Source organism: Dysidea avara, chromosome 4 (assembly GCF_963678975.1).
Source record: "Dysidea avara chromosome 4, odDysAvar1.4, whole genome shotgun sequence".
NCBI classification, from domain to species: Eukaryota; Metazoa; Porifera; class Demospongiae; order Dictyoceratida; family Dysideidae; genus Dysidea; species Dysidea avara.
The window spans coordinates 48,478,610-48,497,219 of record NC_089275.1 but is presented as its reverse complement, the minus strand read 5'-3'; the positions used below and the strand labels follow the sequence as shown (position 1 = coordinate 48,497,219).

Here is an 18,610-nt window from a genome sequence, read left to right as displayed (position 1 = left end):
AGCATCATGTAACTCAGTGTAGCCTCATGTAACCCAATACGGTGTAATGCTGTGTAGCCTCATGTAACTCTGTTTAGCCCCATGTAACCCAATGTATCCTCATGTATCCCTATATACAGCCTCATGTAACCTTGTGTAGCCTCATGTAACCCTGTGTACCCTCATATAAATAATAATACAGTGTAGCATCATGCAAAACTGTGTAGCCTCATATAATTATCCCAATGTAAATTTGTGTAGCTCCATGTAACCCAATTATCCTCGTGTAACCCTGCGTATAACCTCATGTAACCTTGTGTAGCCTCAGGTAACTCTGTGTAGCTTCATGTAAGCTTGTGTAGCCTCATGTAATCCTCATGTAACCCTGTAAAGCTTCATGTATCCCAATGTAGCCTCATGCAACCTTGTGCAGTATCATGTAACCCAGTGTAGCCACATGTAACCATGTGTAGCATCATGTAACTCTTTGTAGCTTTAATGTAAGCCAGTGTAGCCTTATGTAACTCTGTGTAGCCTCATGTAATCTTGTGTAGCCTGTTGTAGGTGTTGATCGCAAGGTTTGTAAAGATTAACGGTACATTAAGTAAAGAATTTAATGGTTTAACAAATAATGTTCATGGCTTAACAACTAATGTTCATGACTTAATAAATAATGAAAAGTACTATAGAAATCTTGCACATTTTTGGGTAAACAATATCAAGGAAAATTATTTCCATTTCTATTTTTGGCAGTGTAATTAAAAACCTAAATTTTGATACAAATGGCATCTCAAAGTTCAGGTTTTGTGCCAAAATGTGTAACAGGACAACAAATGGCACATAATAGAGAAGATACTTGTCATTGTCTTGTCATTTGAGCATTATATATTAAATAATGTAAATTATTGATTAAAAGAGTCATTATTTATTTATGAAAATTAAACGTACATATGTATAAACCATGTACAGCAAGCATATATAACCTAGTTTTTTATACTTATTATATTGTTATAATTTTGATACAAACGGCACCCCATAACCAAGAGCTGAAAAGTGCATTGCAATAGCATAATGGTATAAAAAGTTATGAGTGATAGAAGTCTGAAAAAGTAGGCAAAACTCATGTGCCCACATGCCCTATATTTGCAGGCCCAGTCACCATTGATGATGAATATAATGTATGACATACAGAAATCATTATTCTGGTGTGTCCTTGGACACAAGTGACCACAACATGGAAAATCATAAGGTGCACATGGGAATGGCAAGGAGAGAAATTACACTAAAAAAACAACAAAACAAACAACAAGAAAGTAACATTAAAGGTTCACAACCACTCAGCACAGTTCCTCACCAGAAGTATTCTTTTAACAATTCCAGCAGCTTCAGTAGCCTGTTGAATATAACCTCACACTAGGGATGCGGCGATTATGCTGGCATAATTTCGGGCGTAATAGGCATGTGTGGAAATCAGGAATTATGCTAGCATTTTGAGGTGATTATAAAGCATTAACAGTAGGAAAATCTGCAGATTGCGTAATTCCGTTAAAAAGATCGAGATACTCTAATAGAGCAGTCAGAAACTCTAATAGAACAGTCACTGAACATTATTTTACTCTAATAAAGCAGTCACATTGAAATGAAATACTCTAATACATCAACCAGCTAAAGAATTGAAGACTATTTGAAGCTTAAACATCAATGAAAATGTTGTGATACAGCAATAAACTGGCATTATTAGCCAATTATGATGGCACAATTTTGGGAATAATGGGCAATTCTCAAAAGCATAATAGGTGATTTTTTGAGCACTGCTAATGCTCAATTTTAGGAGCATAATAGCCTCATGCCTACCTCACACAGTGAATTGTAAATAGTGGCTAAGGATACTTATTCTGATGGTATTAGTAACAGGGAGTTCCTAATCTGTCCAATTCAGATATAATTACAATCTGTCAGAAATTTTCCTTAATTAAGCTTAGTCAGCTTTTGATCTCTTGCAATTTCCAAAATTAATAGTCTAAAGGACATGTACAAGTCAGCCTTCATGAATGGTTGGTGACTCAGCCAAAAGACAGAGATTGGAAGCTATGCAACATAAAACTTTATCATTATTATTGGCTAAATTCATGCACATAACTAAACACTCAAACTCTAGCTAGGGACAATTGTAATTAACAGTGTTGAAGATCCATGTAAGTTCTATACTTAAGGTGAATCTAGCTGTGATTGTATTATAAGGTAAACAAAATTATTTGCATGTATGTACGCTCTAAATGTGAGTAATTGATAATAGTGTCGACACATGCAACATGTGATCTGGTGTGTTAGTTCATGTGTCCATACAATTGATGCACATCAATTGGTGTTCACAAATTCTTCACATTTTAAAGTACTTTAATGTAAATTTGTAAGAAAAATGACAAACCTTACATAATACATAATATAAGTACTCCAGTTTTAATATTGTTAGTCAGCTGGGGGGGGCATATGTAAAAACAATTTAGAATTCTAAAAACTAAAAATATTTAATGTATATGCAGTTCAGACTAATAAAAGTCTTCTTTGATCTTTTTCACAATGTTTGGATAATTGGCTTTTTGCAGAGCTTCGACTACTTTATCCCAAGATACGTCACCAATCTCAAAATAAAGGTTGTACAAATCTCTCTTGCAATCATCGACATCACCCTTGTTTGATTTTTTGATGATCTCAAGTTTGGCACGGTTGTCGGTTGGCAGTAGATAGGCTCCAAACTTGTACCAGTCGACAAGATCATCCAAGTATGTGAACAGATCGGGAAGGGTTGGTTCTGTAAGACAATGAAAGTCTGTTAATGTAAAACATAAAAGTTAATGTGTACCACCTACTTTTGTTTGGAGCCTTCCTTAGAGCACCTCCTAGATGGAATTAATACATACCAGTCACTCTAAGTACAAACCGTACAGCAATATTAAATTTTGCTACATAATACCACTAAGGCAACAATTATGTTACTATATTATACCTAGATCTTTATGGATTAATTTAGCATACTTGTGTATATATTGCTCTATATAAGTATGATTCATTATTGGCTTCAAAGCCTACAACAGATGATAGATTTAAAATCATATAGTCATGGGAAAGGCCAAGGAAAGTTGTTGACATGAGGAGAATGGGAAAGAATTGTACAGCCAAAATATCTCACTATAAAGCACATTTGTATAATATGTATTAAAACTTACGGTAATTTGGTGATGCAAGCAACAAGTCATACTTTTCTAGAGAGACAACCTTGCCACTCCTTGGACATACCAATTCTTTGTCATTCTTAATTTCACTTAATCGAAGATGAGGAAACTGGCTGCCTTCATGATCAATGGGACACTCCAAATAGCCTATTGGTTCCAAAGCACATCGAATAAGTGATTGGTGGACTTCTTTGATGCATTTTTGTAGGTGATGAAAGAGCTGCTTGCACGAAGATACAACTTCTTGGAGCTCATCTTTGGAAAGGTTGTTTTTATCAACAGATATGTAGAGTTTGATAGAAGAGGTTTGTGTACACTGTTGTAAGGTGAAGCACTGCTTCTTTCCTTTAAATCTGAAGGAGCCAACCCCATGGTGTATGCTAGAAAGGACAAAGAAAATAAGATTCTTATGAATCAAATAACACTACACCTACCTCTGAATATGGTGACCATGTTTATTGGACCAAATAACTATCTTCACCAAGGTTTGGCTGAAAGCATCTTCTGGGATAAACTTGTCAGGGAAATGGTAAAAAATTACAACATCTTCTGGCTTTCTTTTGTGAAATTTTGCTTCATTGTAAACAAGCATGGAGGGTACTAGGTACACAGCACCTTTCGTTGGAGTAGCGTAAGAGTCATCTTCATCTGTAAACTTTGTTTCTCTAGACACTTTAACTGCAAGATGAAACTTCTCCAAAAAACCAAGAACAATGCTCTTATCTTTTGAACGATTAGCACTTTTTAAGATGTCATCAAGAAGTGCTTCCTCTAGCAAACCATAGTTGTCATAACGGTCACATACTCGTTGAAGTTTAGCAGAAGATGGCTGGCAATTATCAGTGGAGATCACTGTTGACACCAGGTTTGATACTTCTTGAGGTGAAATAAAAATATGATCTCTCAAAGACTCTTCCTCGGGGTAATACAGCAATGTGCCTTTCATGGTGAAATGATTCAACACCTCATCCAAGCTTTCTTTCAGACCAGCCTTGTCTGCAATATCTGCCGCCTCCTGTTTCTTTATAATGTTCTTGCTTTGTGATTCTCTCAGGATATCAGCTTCAAACTGCAAGTATGAGATTGGACATTCCAAAACCATGGTCGGTGCTGCAGCCTTCAATGTAATTCCTCTAAGAGCATCAAACATTTGTGGATCTCTTTCACTATTATCAATGAAAAAAAAAGCCTCCCCCATGGCTAAAGATTGTGGCAAATGATCCATAAATGGTTTTCCAGAAAAGGATTTTATCAGAAAAAGTCTCATCTTTTCTCTCTGTGCATCAGAGAGACCTTTAGCATGTGTTGCCACCATCACAATGGTAGGAATGCGATTGGACATATATGTAGGGCCAACATCTTTCCCACAATGACTGTAGACAGACAACATTGCTGTTTCGATGGCTTTCAAGTTGGTTTGCATGCCTCTGGCTGCCACTTTCTCTTGGAACCTTGTTAGTCGTTGTCGACAGACCACTGGTTTGTTTAAATCTTGAGAGGCATTAAAAGCAATAAAAATCACATCTTCCTGGGCAAGAAATAAAAAATGTATGGTATAGTATATTTCTTGCCCTCCCAGATCCAGCATTACTATGTTGACATCTTCAGTGTAGATCTCCTGGGTGTTGATTACCTCTCTGACTATTGCTGCATCTTTTTCTTCCATCTTCTGTGGCTGAAAGTGTTCCTTGCCACCATCATCTGTAGATTCCTCTTGATGTAGAAAGGGTCCTTTTGCAGGGGAGGAGGGCTTCTTAACACTCGGTGTAAATGCCTTGATGTAAGCCTTGATTTCACTTCTGAAATGCTTCGGTAATCTCTCAAGGTGATGTGCGATATCTGTCTGTTTCCATTTTGAAACGAACATACGATCTACAGTGCAAGAATGTAGATGAGCACCAACTGTGGATGGTTGTTGCGGTTGAAAATCTTTATTCAAAAGTGACCCTGCAGTGCTGGTTTTGCCAGCGCCTTCGGCACCTAAGAAAACCAGTTTAAATTTATTTGCAGGTCTTTTGCCTTTCTTCAGAGCTTCCTGATAGGCTTTGATGGTTCTGTCATCAAGAGGTGTTAGGTTTTTTCCTGCACCTACGTATAATTATTTAAGTACAATAATGTTAATAGTAATATAACATTACAGATATTATGAATCTATGTAATTACAGCACAGCACATGCTGGAAATGAGCTGAGCAGGAGGGCCATATCGCCACTTTTATTGGTTAATGTTTGTCTTAAGGACTGAGATACTTTAACAGAGCAGTCACCATTAATTGAATCTTAATATTTACCTTTAATTAACAGAAGTCCATTATAGCATTAAAATTTTTCTGGGGTAATGTTCTTAGACCCTCTAGAATGATATCCACATCTATTGTATGCTTCAAACTCTACTATGCAACATTCATTGTCAAAATTCACCCCTCACTCTTCCACCACAACTGGTGTATATTTTAAAAGGAAAAATTAGGAATTTTAAGTTTGATTAGGAATCATATTAAAAAAAATAGGGAAACAAGGGAGGTAAATATACTAATGAACATTTAATCCCTAATTCAGTTATTGGCTTAAACTTGTTTGTTTACTTGTTTGTAACATTATTATGACTGGTGAACCTGTGTATACTAGTGCTCTGCAATATACTGGTAATGCCATTTATCATGATAAATCATCATAACTGATTGTCATACCATGACATCCTTTGATAACTGTAATATCGAAACGGTATATCGATGAATACCAGTATAGAATTGATTTTAATCCAGCTAGCCTTTGGTGTTTAATTACCCAATATGTTGATGGTTTAGCAGACACACCCTAAACAAAAACCTGAGGTTCTCACATTACAATACATGCCTACTTGTACTGAACTATATATATTTTTGGTTTTTGGGATGCATACTGCTTCATACTAGGCCCAAGAAATGATGCAATAGTTACAATAAAAAGCTAACTATATATTGATATACCATGATATTTTCCTGTTACTAATACCATGTATTCAAATTTTAATACCGCCAAGCACTAGTGCATACCACCTCAAAGAAAAAAGATGTTGTCTGCAGGGTTAATGTTTTCACTTAAACATGTGCCCCACTTAACAATTACTGGCTTGAAAGTGAAATGGTCAATAAGGTTCTCTTTCAGCTATGTTCAGTACGTTACACAGTGCAACAAATGAAGAACAGTATGAAAAACACCTCCAGTCACCACAGAAAATATGGATGATTCCTGTTTACCAACAGGGTTGTGCTACTGCAAATTGACACCTTGGGAAGTATCAACAGAAAGAAATGGGACACAAAGGAGGACAAAGGTAAGTTTATGATGTGTGCATTGTAAGTACTACAATATGCCAAAAGACACGTCTTGGGACGAAGTGACATCGAATAGTGAAAAAATCAAGCCCATAGCCTTAGCTGTAATTGAGTTATGCTTGTCTGAAGGCAACAGACAGGCAGGTAGTTGGACAGTAGAAAATCCCATTGCGCATTTTTAAAATTTTTGTAACAACCTATTGAAAGCATTTAGGATTGTACTGAAGACACTTTTGGGCTTGGTTATACTACTGTCACGGTGCCGGGATGGTATCGTGAAGCTAGTTTTTGGGTGGCCAGAAAGACCCAAACCACTGTGATCCTTAATATACAGTACTACCATACTGTATGATAAGCCAATCTCAAATTTGGTAAAAAGATACATATATATTATACTTAGATGTGCCCTCTTTGGCTGGTAGCTAGTTATAAACAATGCCAAAGTAACTAGAGACTCTTCCACATACAGCTACATATTAGGGCTGAGCAATACTGCCATTTTAGTATCACGATCAATACTAAAGCCACTATTCACGATACTGAATAGTTCACGATACTTACAAATAAGTCAATCATAGCTGGTGCTACATAGCATATTGCTCAGTATTCCTGCAGGAAGTCCTTATAGGTGATAGCAAACTAGCCACTATCATCATTGTTTACAGTAACAGTTATTGTAACACATGCTTTGAGGTTGTTATGGTGTTCACACCTCTCTGCAGGGGAAACCAGATGGGTGGACTTAATCATTTACAAGGATTCTTAGCCTAGTACTGCATAACAAATGGATTTTCAATGACAATAATGTACAGGCATGGTATCACGATAGTTAATAACAAAATATCGCGATATCAATACTTTCAAAATATTGCGATATATCACTAAAACGGTAGTATCGCTCAGCCCTACTACATATGCCATGGTGTGTAGCTATACAATCATGTTTCTTGTTTCACAACTTCCCTATATCATTTTAAATTAACAATCTAATGCACTTTATTTTCTATGTGACCTTCTCAGCAAAAACCCACCTAGTACACACAACTTTGGAACTCTTATTTTCTCAGCATTATCTACAGTGTCCAAGAAATAGATCACCAAAGTTTCAGCTTAATGTGGTGAGTAATTTGTGGAATTACAGTGCTATATAGACAGTATGAAGAGCAAGGAAATCAATTTGTACAGCGACTATGCTGAAAACAAACTACAGAACAACAAAAGCTTACATTTGCAGCCATAACTTCCGTTAGCAACCTAATCCAGGTTTCAAATTGGGTGCGACTTGGAACTTTTAAAAACTATTATTTTATCATTTTGGAAGATGATTTTAACATCAATCTACTTTCTCCTTCAAGTACTCAATCTGATTATACAAATTTATTATCTGATTTCAGTTTGATTTAACATGTTTACCAGCCTACTCGTGTACATTACAACTCAGCTATCCTTATTGATCATGTTATTGTTAGTGACATATTAAACATTAGTTAGTCAATTCAGGCAATTGGTGTTAGTGACCATAATGTGCGGATAGTGGATTTTGAAGTTAACATTTTGTGTAGAGTTCCTAGAACTATATGGACTCGGTCACTGAAGAAATGTGATTGGAATCAAGTGAGAGTCGCTTTAAGCTCTGCTCTTTGGCATATAATTTCTGTGGGCATAGCGGTTTTCCTGCATGCCTCTGTGTGGACAAAGAATAAGGCCATTCCAACCGCATGCAAATACCACACATGCAACATCATTATGCAATAAGCCATAAAGAATAATCAAGCTACCTAACTTATGATATTTATCAAAGCTGCATGATGTTTTAGTATTAAAAGTGCCCAATAACACTATCCCTATCCTTTAGTATCCAATCCTACAATGAGTTAGCAACAGTGAATGTACTAGTTACAACACTGGAACATGTACGTGCATCACAAAACACAGCGAGATGACAGACATGAGCTATCAACAAATCTGTCAAAAGATGTGCTTGGGAACTCACATATGTACTTGCCTACACGTGGCAAGTTAAGGGTGCTAACGGGTTTTTGAAGCCATTCAAGGGACAACCTACATAACCACATGCAGCTGTTACATCATAATTGGCAATATTACGCATACTCAAAGTATCCGTGTTAGGCAGCCGTGTTTTGTGCCAAAGGGATTGGCCAAGAAACAGCCTGTTTCGTTTGAAAACCATCACGAAAATGATCGTCTGGGTGTCCAAGAGTGACAATAGAGTGAATCAGCCTGAAAGTTAGTTCTAGTTTTGAAGATACGTGCGAACACAAGCTGATTTGTAGCCAGCACACGTTCTTCCTGCGTTTTCTCGAGTGATAGTGTACGCTGGTAAGTTATATTTGTATTGTACACCTGTTCTTAGGTAGTGACAATGTTCCAGCTGGATTTATCACACATAACAAGACACTGGCTGTGCGTTACGAGGCATTAAATATTGAAGAAAAGGCTTGGCGACTTCACAAGCAACAGGAGGGTGTACCAGTGTGTAAAGAACAGGAACAAGAGCTTTTCTTTTGTTCAGAACTTCATTTGTAACTTGTTATTTGATAAAGTTGGCATTTGTGGTTTATTGGAATTTGTTGTAATAACTGGTTGGCATGCGCATGTTCTACGGTACTGCTCAAATGCAACGTCGCACTTGCTTAAGCGAGTCGATTGCGAGCGATCGAAAATTCACTAATTAAAGGGGCGTGGCACTTGTTTCGCTCGCGAGTATTCACCGTGCAAGATAGGGGATAAATACTCGCAAGTGAAACAAGTGCCACGACCCTTTAATTAGCAAATTTTCAATTGCTCGCAATCGACTCTCTCGAGCAAGTGCGACGTTGCATTTGAGCAGTACCATACACTGCATTGTAAAAGGTGATATTCTGGAACACACAACAGTCAGACCTCTACCAAACTTTTGGTGGACCATCAGTGTTAAATTTGCAAACTTTTAGCGCATGGAATTATAATTGTTGTGATCTAGCCCGAAGTTACGAGGCTCAGAAGTCGAAGTTCGCTTGCGGGCACTCGTTCTTTGTTTTATAACTCAAGAAAGAAGAAGTGCAAAGATAAATCCTTGCGCTAAGTTTCCACAAGTTTGTTGAAGAACCTTCACAGCAAATTTGATGCCTGTGCAAGCAGCCAGTATCTCGGAATAAGAAAAATGTATGGGTTGACTTTGAGGGACTATAGCGCATGAATGAAACAAGGTAACATCTTATACTTTGGTCTCTGTATAGTAGAAAGTTAGGTCAATCTTCGAAGCAGTAGTTTAGATTCCTGTAGCTTCCTTTTTGCCTGTATCAAAGGTAAAAACAATAGCATTTGTGTGGCTTAGAAAGGTGTAAACCATTAACATAGCCATAAGACCGGCATAGGCTTGTAGAAGGATACAATCATGTATATCTTCAAATTTGCTATGTATGTTATGCTGAATTGTACTACACATCTACAAGCAGTGTAGATGTAATACCAATATGTAAAATTGGATACATATGAGAGGCTTTTGCTCATTAATTACAGGTTTTTGCAATTGAATTCATCCCGTTTGCAATTGAATTCATCAGTTTTGCAATAGAATTCATCAGTTTTGCAATAGAATTCATTGCATTTGCATTACAATTCATCATAAACAAAATGGCTCCAAGAAACCAACTATTCATTAAGAGATGAATTATTTACACCATGGAGAGTTACACTTGAGACACTAGAAGGAAATTGGAGCTGGTAGTACGCGAAGCTGATAGCTGTCTGACAAGTTAATTAGCTTGCTCGAAAGTGAACACACCCATCACAAATGACGTAGTAGAGTTTGGAATGTTGCTGGATAGGCTGTAGAGGAAGAATTATTGCCTTACAAAGAGTTGTTTACTACTGTTGTACTTGAACAAGTTCTTGTAGCAGCTGCTACATCATGTTTTCATGTTTTCTCCAGCTGTCATTCTTGTTACAGACTAATTTAACTGCAAAAGCGACAAACTGATGAATTCAATTGCAAATGGGACTAATTCAATTGCAAAAGCGATGATCTCAAATGCAAACAGGACGAATTCAATTGCAAACTTGAAAAACCTGTAAAAAAGTACAAATTACAGTGAACCCTTGGTTATCCAAACCCCAACGTGTCTCAGGCAATGATAAAAGTGTTCAGATAAGTGAACTGTTTGGATAACTGAAGCCCATATATTAATACTAGTGATGTGCGATACGCCTGAAATGGTGTATCTGTCTGTATCTAACAGCTGTGTAGTCATGATACGATATCGATATGCGATACAGTGCATCCTTTGTACAAAGAAGCCAAGTTTAATTAAGTGCGTGGGTGGCTGATAAATTTTTATTGTTTAGTACCAGCCATTACACCATTGCACTATTATATAACAAGCTTAAGGAGTCTAGGAAACAGGTAAAAACCCAGCTACGCTTTTAAATTGAAGAAAGCCAGACCTTCATATTTCCGTGATTGCGCAATCAAAATATCGATACGTGCACGGGTGTATCGGTATTGCGATACAGCTGGAGTATCGCGATATTCCGATATATTGATAAGTATCGCACATCACTAATTAATACGCATAGTTCTATTGAAATACCCTAATAGATCATACACCTGTGTTCTCAAAATACTCTAATAGAACAATCATTTCTAAGCTTAGATAAATGACGGTACAGATAAACAAGGGTCGAATAACTGAGGGTCTACTGTATATGTGTGGGCGACCAACGAATGGATTTACTTTTTGAGTAGAGGTAAGACCTCTCTGCACTACACTACAACAAAGCTAAATTTGCTGGAAACACTGAAAATGTTCAACCACGGCAATGTTTTGTGTCCAGTACAGGCTACGCCTCTATCAAAATTTACAATTACAATTAATTAATCATTATCAGTAGCCATCGCATGAGAGAAAATCACGGAATTGGTAGAAGCAGTCTGGCTTCTTATCTTTCACACAGGGGTGTTCATGCTGGCTGTTTGATTGCCATTCATCACATACTTCCACCCTTTCCGCTAGAATTCATCACAATCATTGATCAATCTTGAGTAGTAGCATCTTTCCAGTGGCACAATACAGAAAGCTGATTTGCTGTAAACACAGCGAAGGGAGACCTCAAGGGAGATGTGAGTGTTCAAGGAGGAGTTAATTTTTTTGGTACTTTCAGCTTTTCTCCCCGTGTGTAGCTTTGTTGCATTTTGAGCCTCGCATTAGGCCACGTGCACTTATCAGCCATGACTAATCACAAGAAATGCATTTAATAAATAATATGTGCTTAATAGATACATGCGCTTAACAACCCAACTCTACAGTATGTACTAAGGGCATCGGAACCTGGGGAGTGGCCCCACACTGTTTTCAAAAGTATGTATGTTTTGGTCCCCACACTTTTAAGGCCAAGTAGCTCAGGTTGAAAAAATCAGCTTATACATATACAGAATACACGTGTATCTCCATACAAGAAGGCATATACAACCACCACACAACAGTACATTTATGGCAACACCAGTCTCTTGTGACTGCACAGCAACTATCAAGCCATCCACTGTGTTAAATCTAAAGAGCCTGTAATTTGTAGTCTTGACACGTGATATCTTTTGTTCAATATTATTCTGGAGTCTGTGCAGTAGTGAGAAGTTAACAGTGGAAAGAGTGTCACATATGTGGCACTATACATGATGGCAAAGATTTACCTCAAAGGTGGCAACAGATCTAATAGGGCAGTCTCACTGCAGTGCACAAGTATCAAACCGACTTGAAAGACAGGGTAAAGACTTTTGTCAAGTTAGACACTAGACATACAAGGATTCTGAAATGAAAGTTGACAACTGTGAATGCAATAATGTGGTATTTATGTGATCTACATTCACTTTGGAATACAGTGGAACCTGTGTTATGATCATCTGGATTAAGCGGTCACCTTTGCATAACGGCCATGGTCACGAGGTCCCAAATATTTTCCCATACAAATGTATGCATTGTGGTCTGCATTAAGCGGTCACCTGTCTAATGCGTATAACAGCCAACCAAGAATTCGCCTATGAATCACTGTATACATAACTTTCTCCTTCATATGGCGGTCGCTACCTTTTATGGTGGCTTGTTAAGCAAATTACCTGGCACCACAGGCATCGTTTCAATTAATGCACAATTATCACACTTCGAATGCTATATAATCTATCAGGCTTCATTGCTTGAACATATTCAATAGCTATAACCAACATTCATAACAAGCTCACCTTGCCCCTTTCTGTACTAAAATATTACTGCATAGTGGTTGGCGTGAGCCTCTTAATAATAATCACTCATTTATAATGGTCATAGCCATTAAAATGCTGCTGACCACCTTATGCAGGTTTTCTCTATAACAGCCACCTATATATAAAGGCCAGATATATCTGGTCCCAAGGTGACCATTATAGACAGGTTCCACTGTATCTGCTAGAGCAGACATCCCAGCTAGTTCCTTCAAGGTACATTACGTTTCACTTTGTGGATAACAACAATTACTGTTAAATGTTGTAATCCTTATAGTGTGAAACATAAAGAGGAGACCTTCACCTGACCATGATTTCTCATGTGATATATTTTTCCATATCACAAAACGTTTGGACATTAACAATACATACTTTGCTATGGAAATATACACATTCCCAAATAAGGGTTTAAAAGGTAAAAAAATGACAATGATTTTTAAATGATCTCTAAATATCAGAGATGAAGTTATGAAGCGGTAACCACAAATCATGTAGTTACTCACATACCTCTATGGAATATTATCATGGCAGTGGATATACATTCACAATTTCTGCCACTAGTTTATCATTTCTCTGAATGTGCATGTGCCTTTTGGGGTTCCAACAAGTGTGTGCCCTCTGTGCCTTGTCTTTCCTATTATCTTCAATTAGGCTGATCATCATTTTCATGAAATGATACTGTAGGACACCCAGTAGATTCCTGCAATATCACAATATGAAACCACACCCATTAACAAACTTGGTTGATTAATAACAAGTGCGGAGACCACAGCTCTTGATAATCTATTTACTTGAACACAACGACCACACTACTTTATTGGTCTAGCTGTATTTGCAATCCTAGCACAGCCATGAAATAGTGACAAGCTCTTTGGTAAGTGAGAGGCTGACTTGAGATACTCTAATACAGCAGTCACTCTTATAGAACTGTCACACATGTATAGTTACATGCACACTTTCTCCATTTGAATTTAGATGTATCATACATAAAACTGAACTAAAGAACATACTTTATTTAGTACTACCTTCTTAGTTACTCAATGTTCAAGAAGTTATACTGTTTACAAAAGTACGTAGTAGTGGTATGCGATATAGGATATTTTCCTATCACGATTATTGCACACAATATATCACAATACGATATATATATTACGATATACAAACTCATCACTCAGCTAGTGTATTTACACTGATGACACTTGTAGCACTGATGTACAAGAAGTACAATACAACATAGTACATGACTAGCATACAACAATGCAAGCTCTTTTGTCAAAAAAAGTACAGTGTACAATGACATCTTGGGTATATTTTTCTCTATTTATAGCTAAAATCTATACCTAGGCTTATATCACGATGTAAAGATTCTATATCATATCACGATATAAATTAATCTATCACGATATATCGATATATATCACATATCGCACATCACTAGTACGTAGATAAGTCTTACATGTCCATCTTTCAAACATGCACAAATTAAAACATAAAAGTCAGTTTCAGCCTTAGTTATGTTGTAACAGTCATAATAGAAGATTTTGCTGATTTAGAATGGAATAGCATAAAACTGGTACACCTTGCACTGCTGCTGTTAGGTGTACCATAACAGCAGCAGTGCAAGGTGTACTGCTGCTGTTACGGTACACCTACACATACATACTGTGGTATGGACTGTGTCACATACATGTACTCCTGTGGGTACATGTATGTGACACAGTCCTCATACCACAGTATGTACAACGCATTCTTCATGGATTTACCAGTCTCCTCCTTTGTGTCCCATTCATCTTTGCTGACAGTGAAGTTTCAATTTGGTGGTAGTAAGTGATGGCTTCCCTTCATAATGGAAATCGTCCGTATTTTTTGTAATCATCTGTTTTTTATTGTTTTTTTTGATTGCATAGGTGCTTTTCGAACAATTCTTGATTCGTAATGTTGTGTAACAGATTGAACATAGCTGACAACAAAGCATAAAGGATGCTTCACTTTTTCAGATGATAACTGATGGTTGGGACACCCAGCACCATTTCTTTATTTTGATGTGGTATGCGTGGTATAATAATTTTATTTTACAAAAAAAGTTGACAAAACAAGTACACAAAAATTTTGAATATTCAACTACAGTAAGGACCATAGCACATCGATAAAAAGTACTGAAACAAGCTGGAGTAAAGCAATCACAGTAAAACAGTAAGTGTTATATCCCTACTATGCATGGTATCTTGAAACACAGTAGGGATACAACACTTCTTATTGTTTTACTATGATTTAATATCATGTACTACTCCAGCTTATTTCAGTACTTTTTATCGATGTGCTATGGTCCCTACTCTAGTTGAAAATTCCAACTTCTTCGTGTACTTGTGGTTAATAACTATTGTACACTGAAAGCTGCCTAGTCTTCTCTGTTACTAGGCACTAGCTAGTAGCCTATACAAGCGTACAGTGTTGTGATTACAGATCTGTAGGTGCTTCCTTCGTTGGGATTAGACACTAAGTGGATATTTCGAAGGCGTATGGTGCAAGTCGGCAAGTAAAGATCCCACTTGTAGCCGAAGTAGAGGGTACATTGCTTCTTCAATTGTAACATGACTTGTGTGTGTAACCTGTAGTGCTAGAACTAAATTTAGGAGAGTATACGTAATTTTAGAATTTCAATGGCTTCCACTACACCACCACCTTAATTTATAATGTTCATAATCCAATGGCTATTGCTGATATTATCTCCTATGATCTCATCTTGATACTAAAAGTGTTTTGTTTACAGTGTTACACCAAAGTAGAGATTGTACCACATATTTAATATTCCATCGCAACAGTTGTACAGATTTTACAGCACACGGATAATTAATAATCTTACTAGGTGATACACATGTGCATGAGCTTCGTGTATAATATAAACTATAAATATGCATAGATTGCTTTCAAATAATGAGATTGTAGCTATGTATGTACTTACAGTATTTCTACGGGTGAATTTGTAACTGTCTATATGCATGATCATGATGTGTGAGAATAATTTAAAAATTGTTGAAATTAGCTTGTTGAGAACTTTAAATAACTAACCCATGGCACTATCCATTGCCTTGTGAATAGTACCAATATCTCATTTACTAAACTACCAGCTGACTTAAAACTCATTACCACCCCAGCAATCCCATCTTGTTTCGTAGCTTTTTTCAATGATCCCTATTCCCCTTTTAAAACTTTTAGCTTTATTCATCTAGTTTGTGTACTTTTTATTAAATCCAGTAATGGATTTGTTTTATTGATAATGATAAATGTTGTAGATACATAGAGCAATTTTACATTAGCTGTCAAGTTCAGTGTAAGCTTTGTTGCAGACACAGTTGACTGCATTAGTGGAGTATTTACATGACTGCTCTTGGCTATGGACAAGGGTATAATACTGAGCTATTTACCTGTCACAAGACATGGAACACTGACAAGCATATAATCACAAGTTAAACAGTCACTAGTTATACATTTATTATTTCAGCCAAGACTGTATACTATAAGAAGAATCACAACATTCATCATGTAAATAATACACCAACTATTCACGGTTTGTGCTAACCGACACATGTACTGTACTGTATAACATGACCACTCAACTATTCACGGTTCGTGCTAACCTAACACATGTATAACATGACCACTCAAGTTCATCGTAGCTGCTATCTTGTTATGGAACTCCCTTGATCCTACTGAACAATAGCGAATTCCATTATATGTAAAGTAGCATTCTCATCACTACACTCACGAGTATTGTTAAAGTCATCATGTTGATATGTATATGTACCATGAACGTTGAAACCGGGGGGTTAGGGGGACCATGGCCCCCACATTATTTTTCGAAAGTACATTTTGGTTTCCACACTTTTAGGGCCAAGTAGCTCAGGTTACCATTGATACATTCACGAAAATCCATTAAGGGAAGACATGCAACCACCATAGAACAGCAATGTCTTTTGTGGCAGCACCAGTCTGTGGTGACTGCACAGCAATTATCAAGCCATCTAATGTATTAAATGCAAAAGTGTCTGTAATTATATTTCTGTTTAGTCCTGGAACATGATATCTGCTGTTCAAATATTTTTCTGGAGCCCATGTAGTAATGAAAAGTTTAAACAGTAGAAAGATTGCCACATTTTTTGCATTATCCATGATGGCAACTATTTAATTCAAAGGTGGCAACAGATCTAAGAGGGTGGTCATTTGCAACAGCATGTATAGAAAATTGGGAAGCGTATAAAATTCCGAGAAGAGTTGGATACCCGGGTCCCCTTGTCCCAGGTCCACTGCTTTTACCTACCCAAATACAACCACATAGCTGCAATATATCACCAGGTTGTGGTCATTACAGATGCTGGTGATACAGGTACACAAAGGGGAGGTGACTTTGGTAAATCTTTGGGGTGGTATCTCCTAGCAACCAAGTGACAGTTATTGTTAGCACTACAAACAAACACTTGTGTCTGCCCAAAAATTATTATGGTTAGAAATCATGCCATTTGTGCAGATTTTGTCATTGACTGACCATTAATTTAAGGACAAAGTATAGTCAACTTAAACATTATATATTAAAAATTATAAATTTAAAAATAAAGTAGGAATCCAAGTGATAAAAAGGAGTGAAACAAGAGAAGAACAATGGTAGCTATTACAGCATAGCTCTCCCTACTTTGACATGATATATCCATTATTTTGTGCTCAATGCCAAAGTAGGAATTTCCCACCGAGCTATGCTGTAATAGCTACCATCGTTCTTCTCTTGTTTCACTACTTTTTATCACTTGGATTCCTACTTTATTTTTAAATTTATAATATACTAGTTTGTTTAGTTTTTTTGTTAAGGTATACAGCTAGCTATAAATATGTGACTGTTCTATTAGGGTGACTGCTGTGTTAGAATATAGCCTGCAAGATGTGCGTTTGCCCAAAAATTGGCGTGGTTTCAATCAATTATAGAGTATGTCAAGTCAGCCTTCCAAATTGAAGGTGTGTGGTCACCGAAATACAGCTAGTGCAAAAGGGGTGTGTCATCGTGGTTTCAATCGATAGATCGATAATGTGTAGAATGAAGAATGGGCGTGATCTTGTGACCTATCGTGAAGCTATCGAGTATCAGTACCTCCGTACAGTACCCTCCGTCATAGATTATATCAGTAAAGAATATAATCTATTCCTCTGTACAGTAGTGTAGTCTAAACGCCTTTAATAATCTTGTGGCATCTATTATGCTGCTTAAAGAAAGTATTGATACAGAAAATTAATGCCTCGATATGGTTCCGTTGGATGAAGAAGAAGACAAGCAGCCTGATTGAAGTTAAAAAAGAAAAGGCGCAGAGGGCATACACTTGTCGGAACCCCAAGAGGCACACCCCACTGGTGAGTTTGTTGTTGTTGCATAAAATGGTGGCCGTGCACTGCTTCGTTTGGCCTCTAGGCTTGCGACTGTAGTCAGTCAGTCAGGCAGTCAGGCAGTCAGTCTAAAATTCAAAGTTTTGACAGTTTTTAAAATTCTGTATCCAGCCTCCTGTAAGCGTTTTGTTGTATTTAATGCTGTTTTATGTATTATATGGACTAGTACTATTCCGTAAAGGTGATTTTTGTCTCGTAAGATATCTCTAGGATGATTTTTAAAGGCGGGATTTTGGACGGCACGCAAAAATTTCACATGGACTCCTACTTAAACAGTACAACCGTACCGTTTGATAAACTTTACACCACGTCTGCCTGCTAGTCTAAGTAAGACCTATAATCTCAGTAGTAGTAGCATGTTCCATTTACTTTACCAGTTACATCAATTTCCATATCACAAAA

General features: G+C 37.0%; 1 protein-coding gene across 3 annotated transcripts in view; it reads right to left on the bottom strand.

Annotated features, from left to right (window-relative positions):
• Nucleotides 1-2,421: 2,421 nt before the first annotated feature.
• LOC136252566 (uncharacterized) overlaps nt 2,422-18,610 on the bottom strand; it is a 39,148-nt gene continuing 22,959 nt past the window's right edge. For 2 of the 3 annotated variants that reach the window (XM_066045048.1, XM_066045049.1), the window contains exons 5-8: nt 3,647-5,300; nt 3,207-3,592; nt 2,850-2,879; nt 2,422-2,809 (exon numbers count right to left, since the gene is read on the bottom strand). In XM_066045048.1, the coding sequence (XP_065901120.1) occupies nt 2,529-2,809; nt 2,850-2,879; nt 3,207-3,592; nt 3,647-5,300 (2,351 nt within the window). In that variant the 3' untranslated portion in view covers nt 2,422-2,528. The remainder of the gene's footprint in view (nt 2,810-2,849; nt 2,880-3,206; nt 3,593-3,646; nt 5,301-18,610) is intronic. The other variant, XM_066045050.1, reaches the window with a different exon arrangement.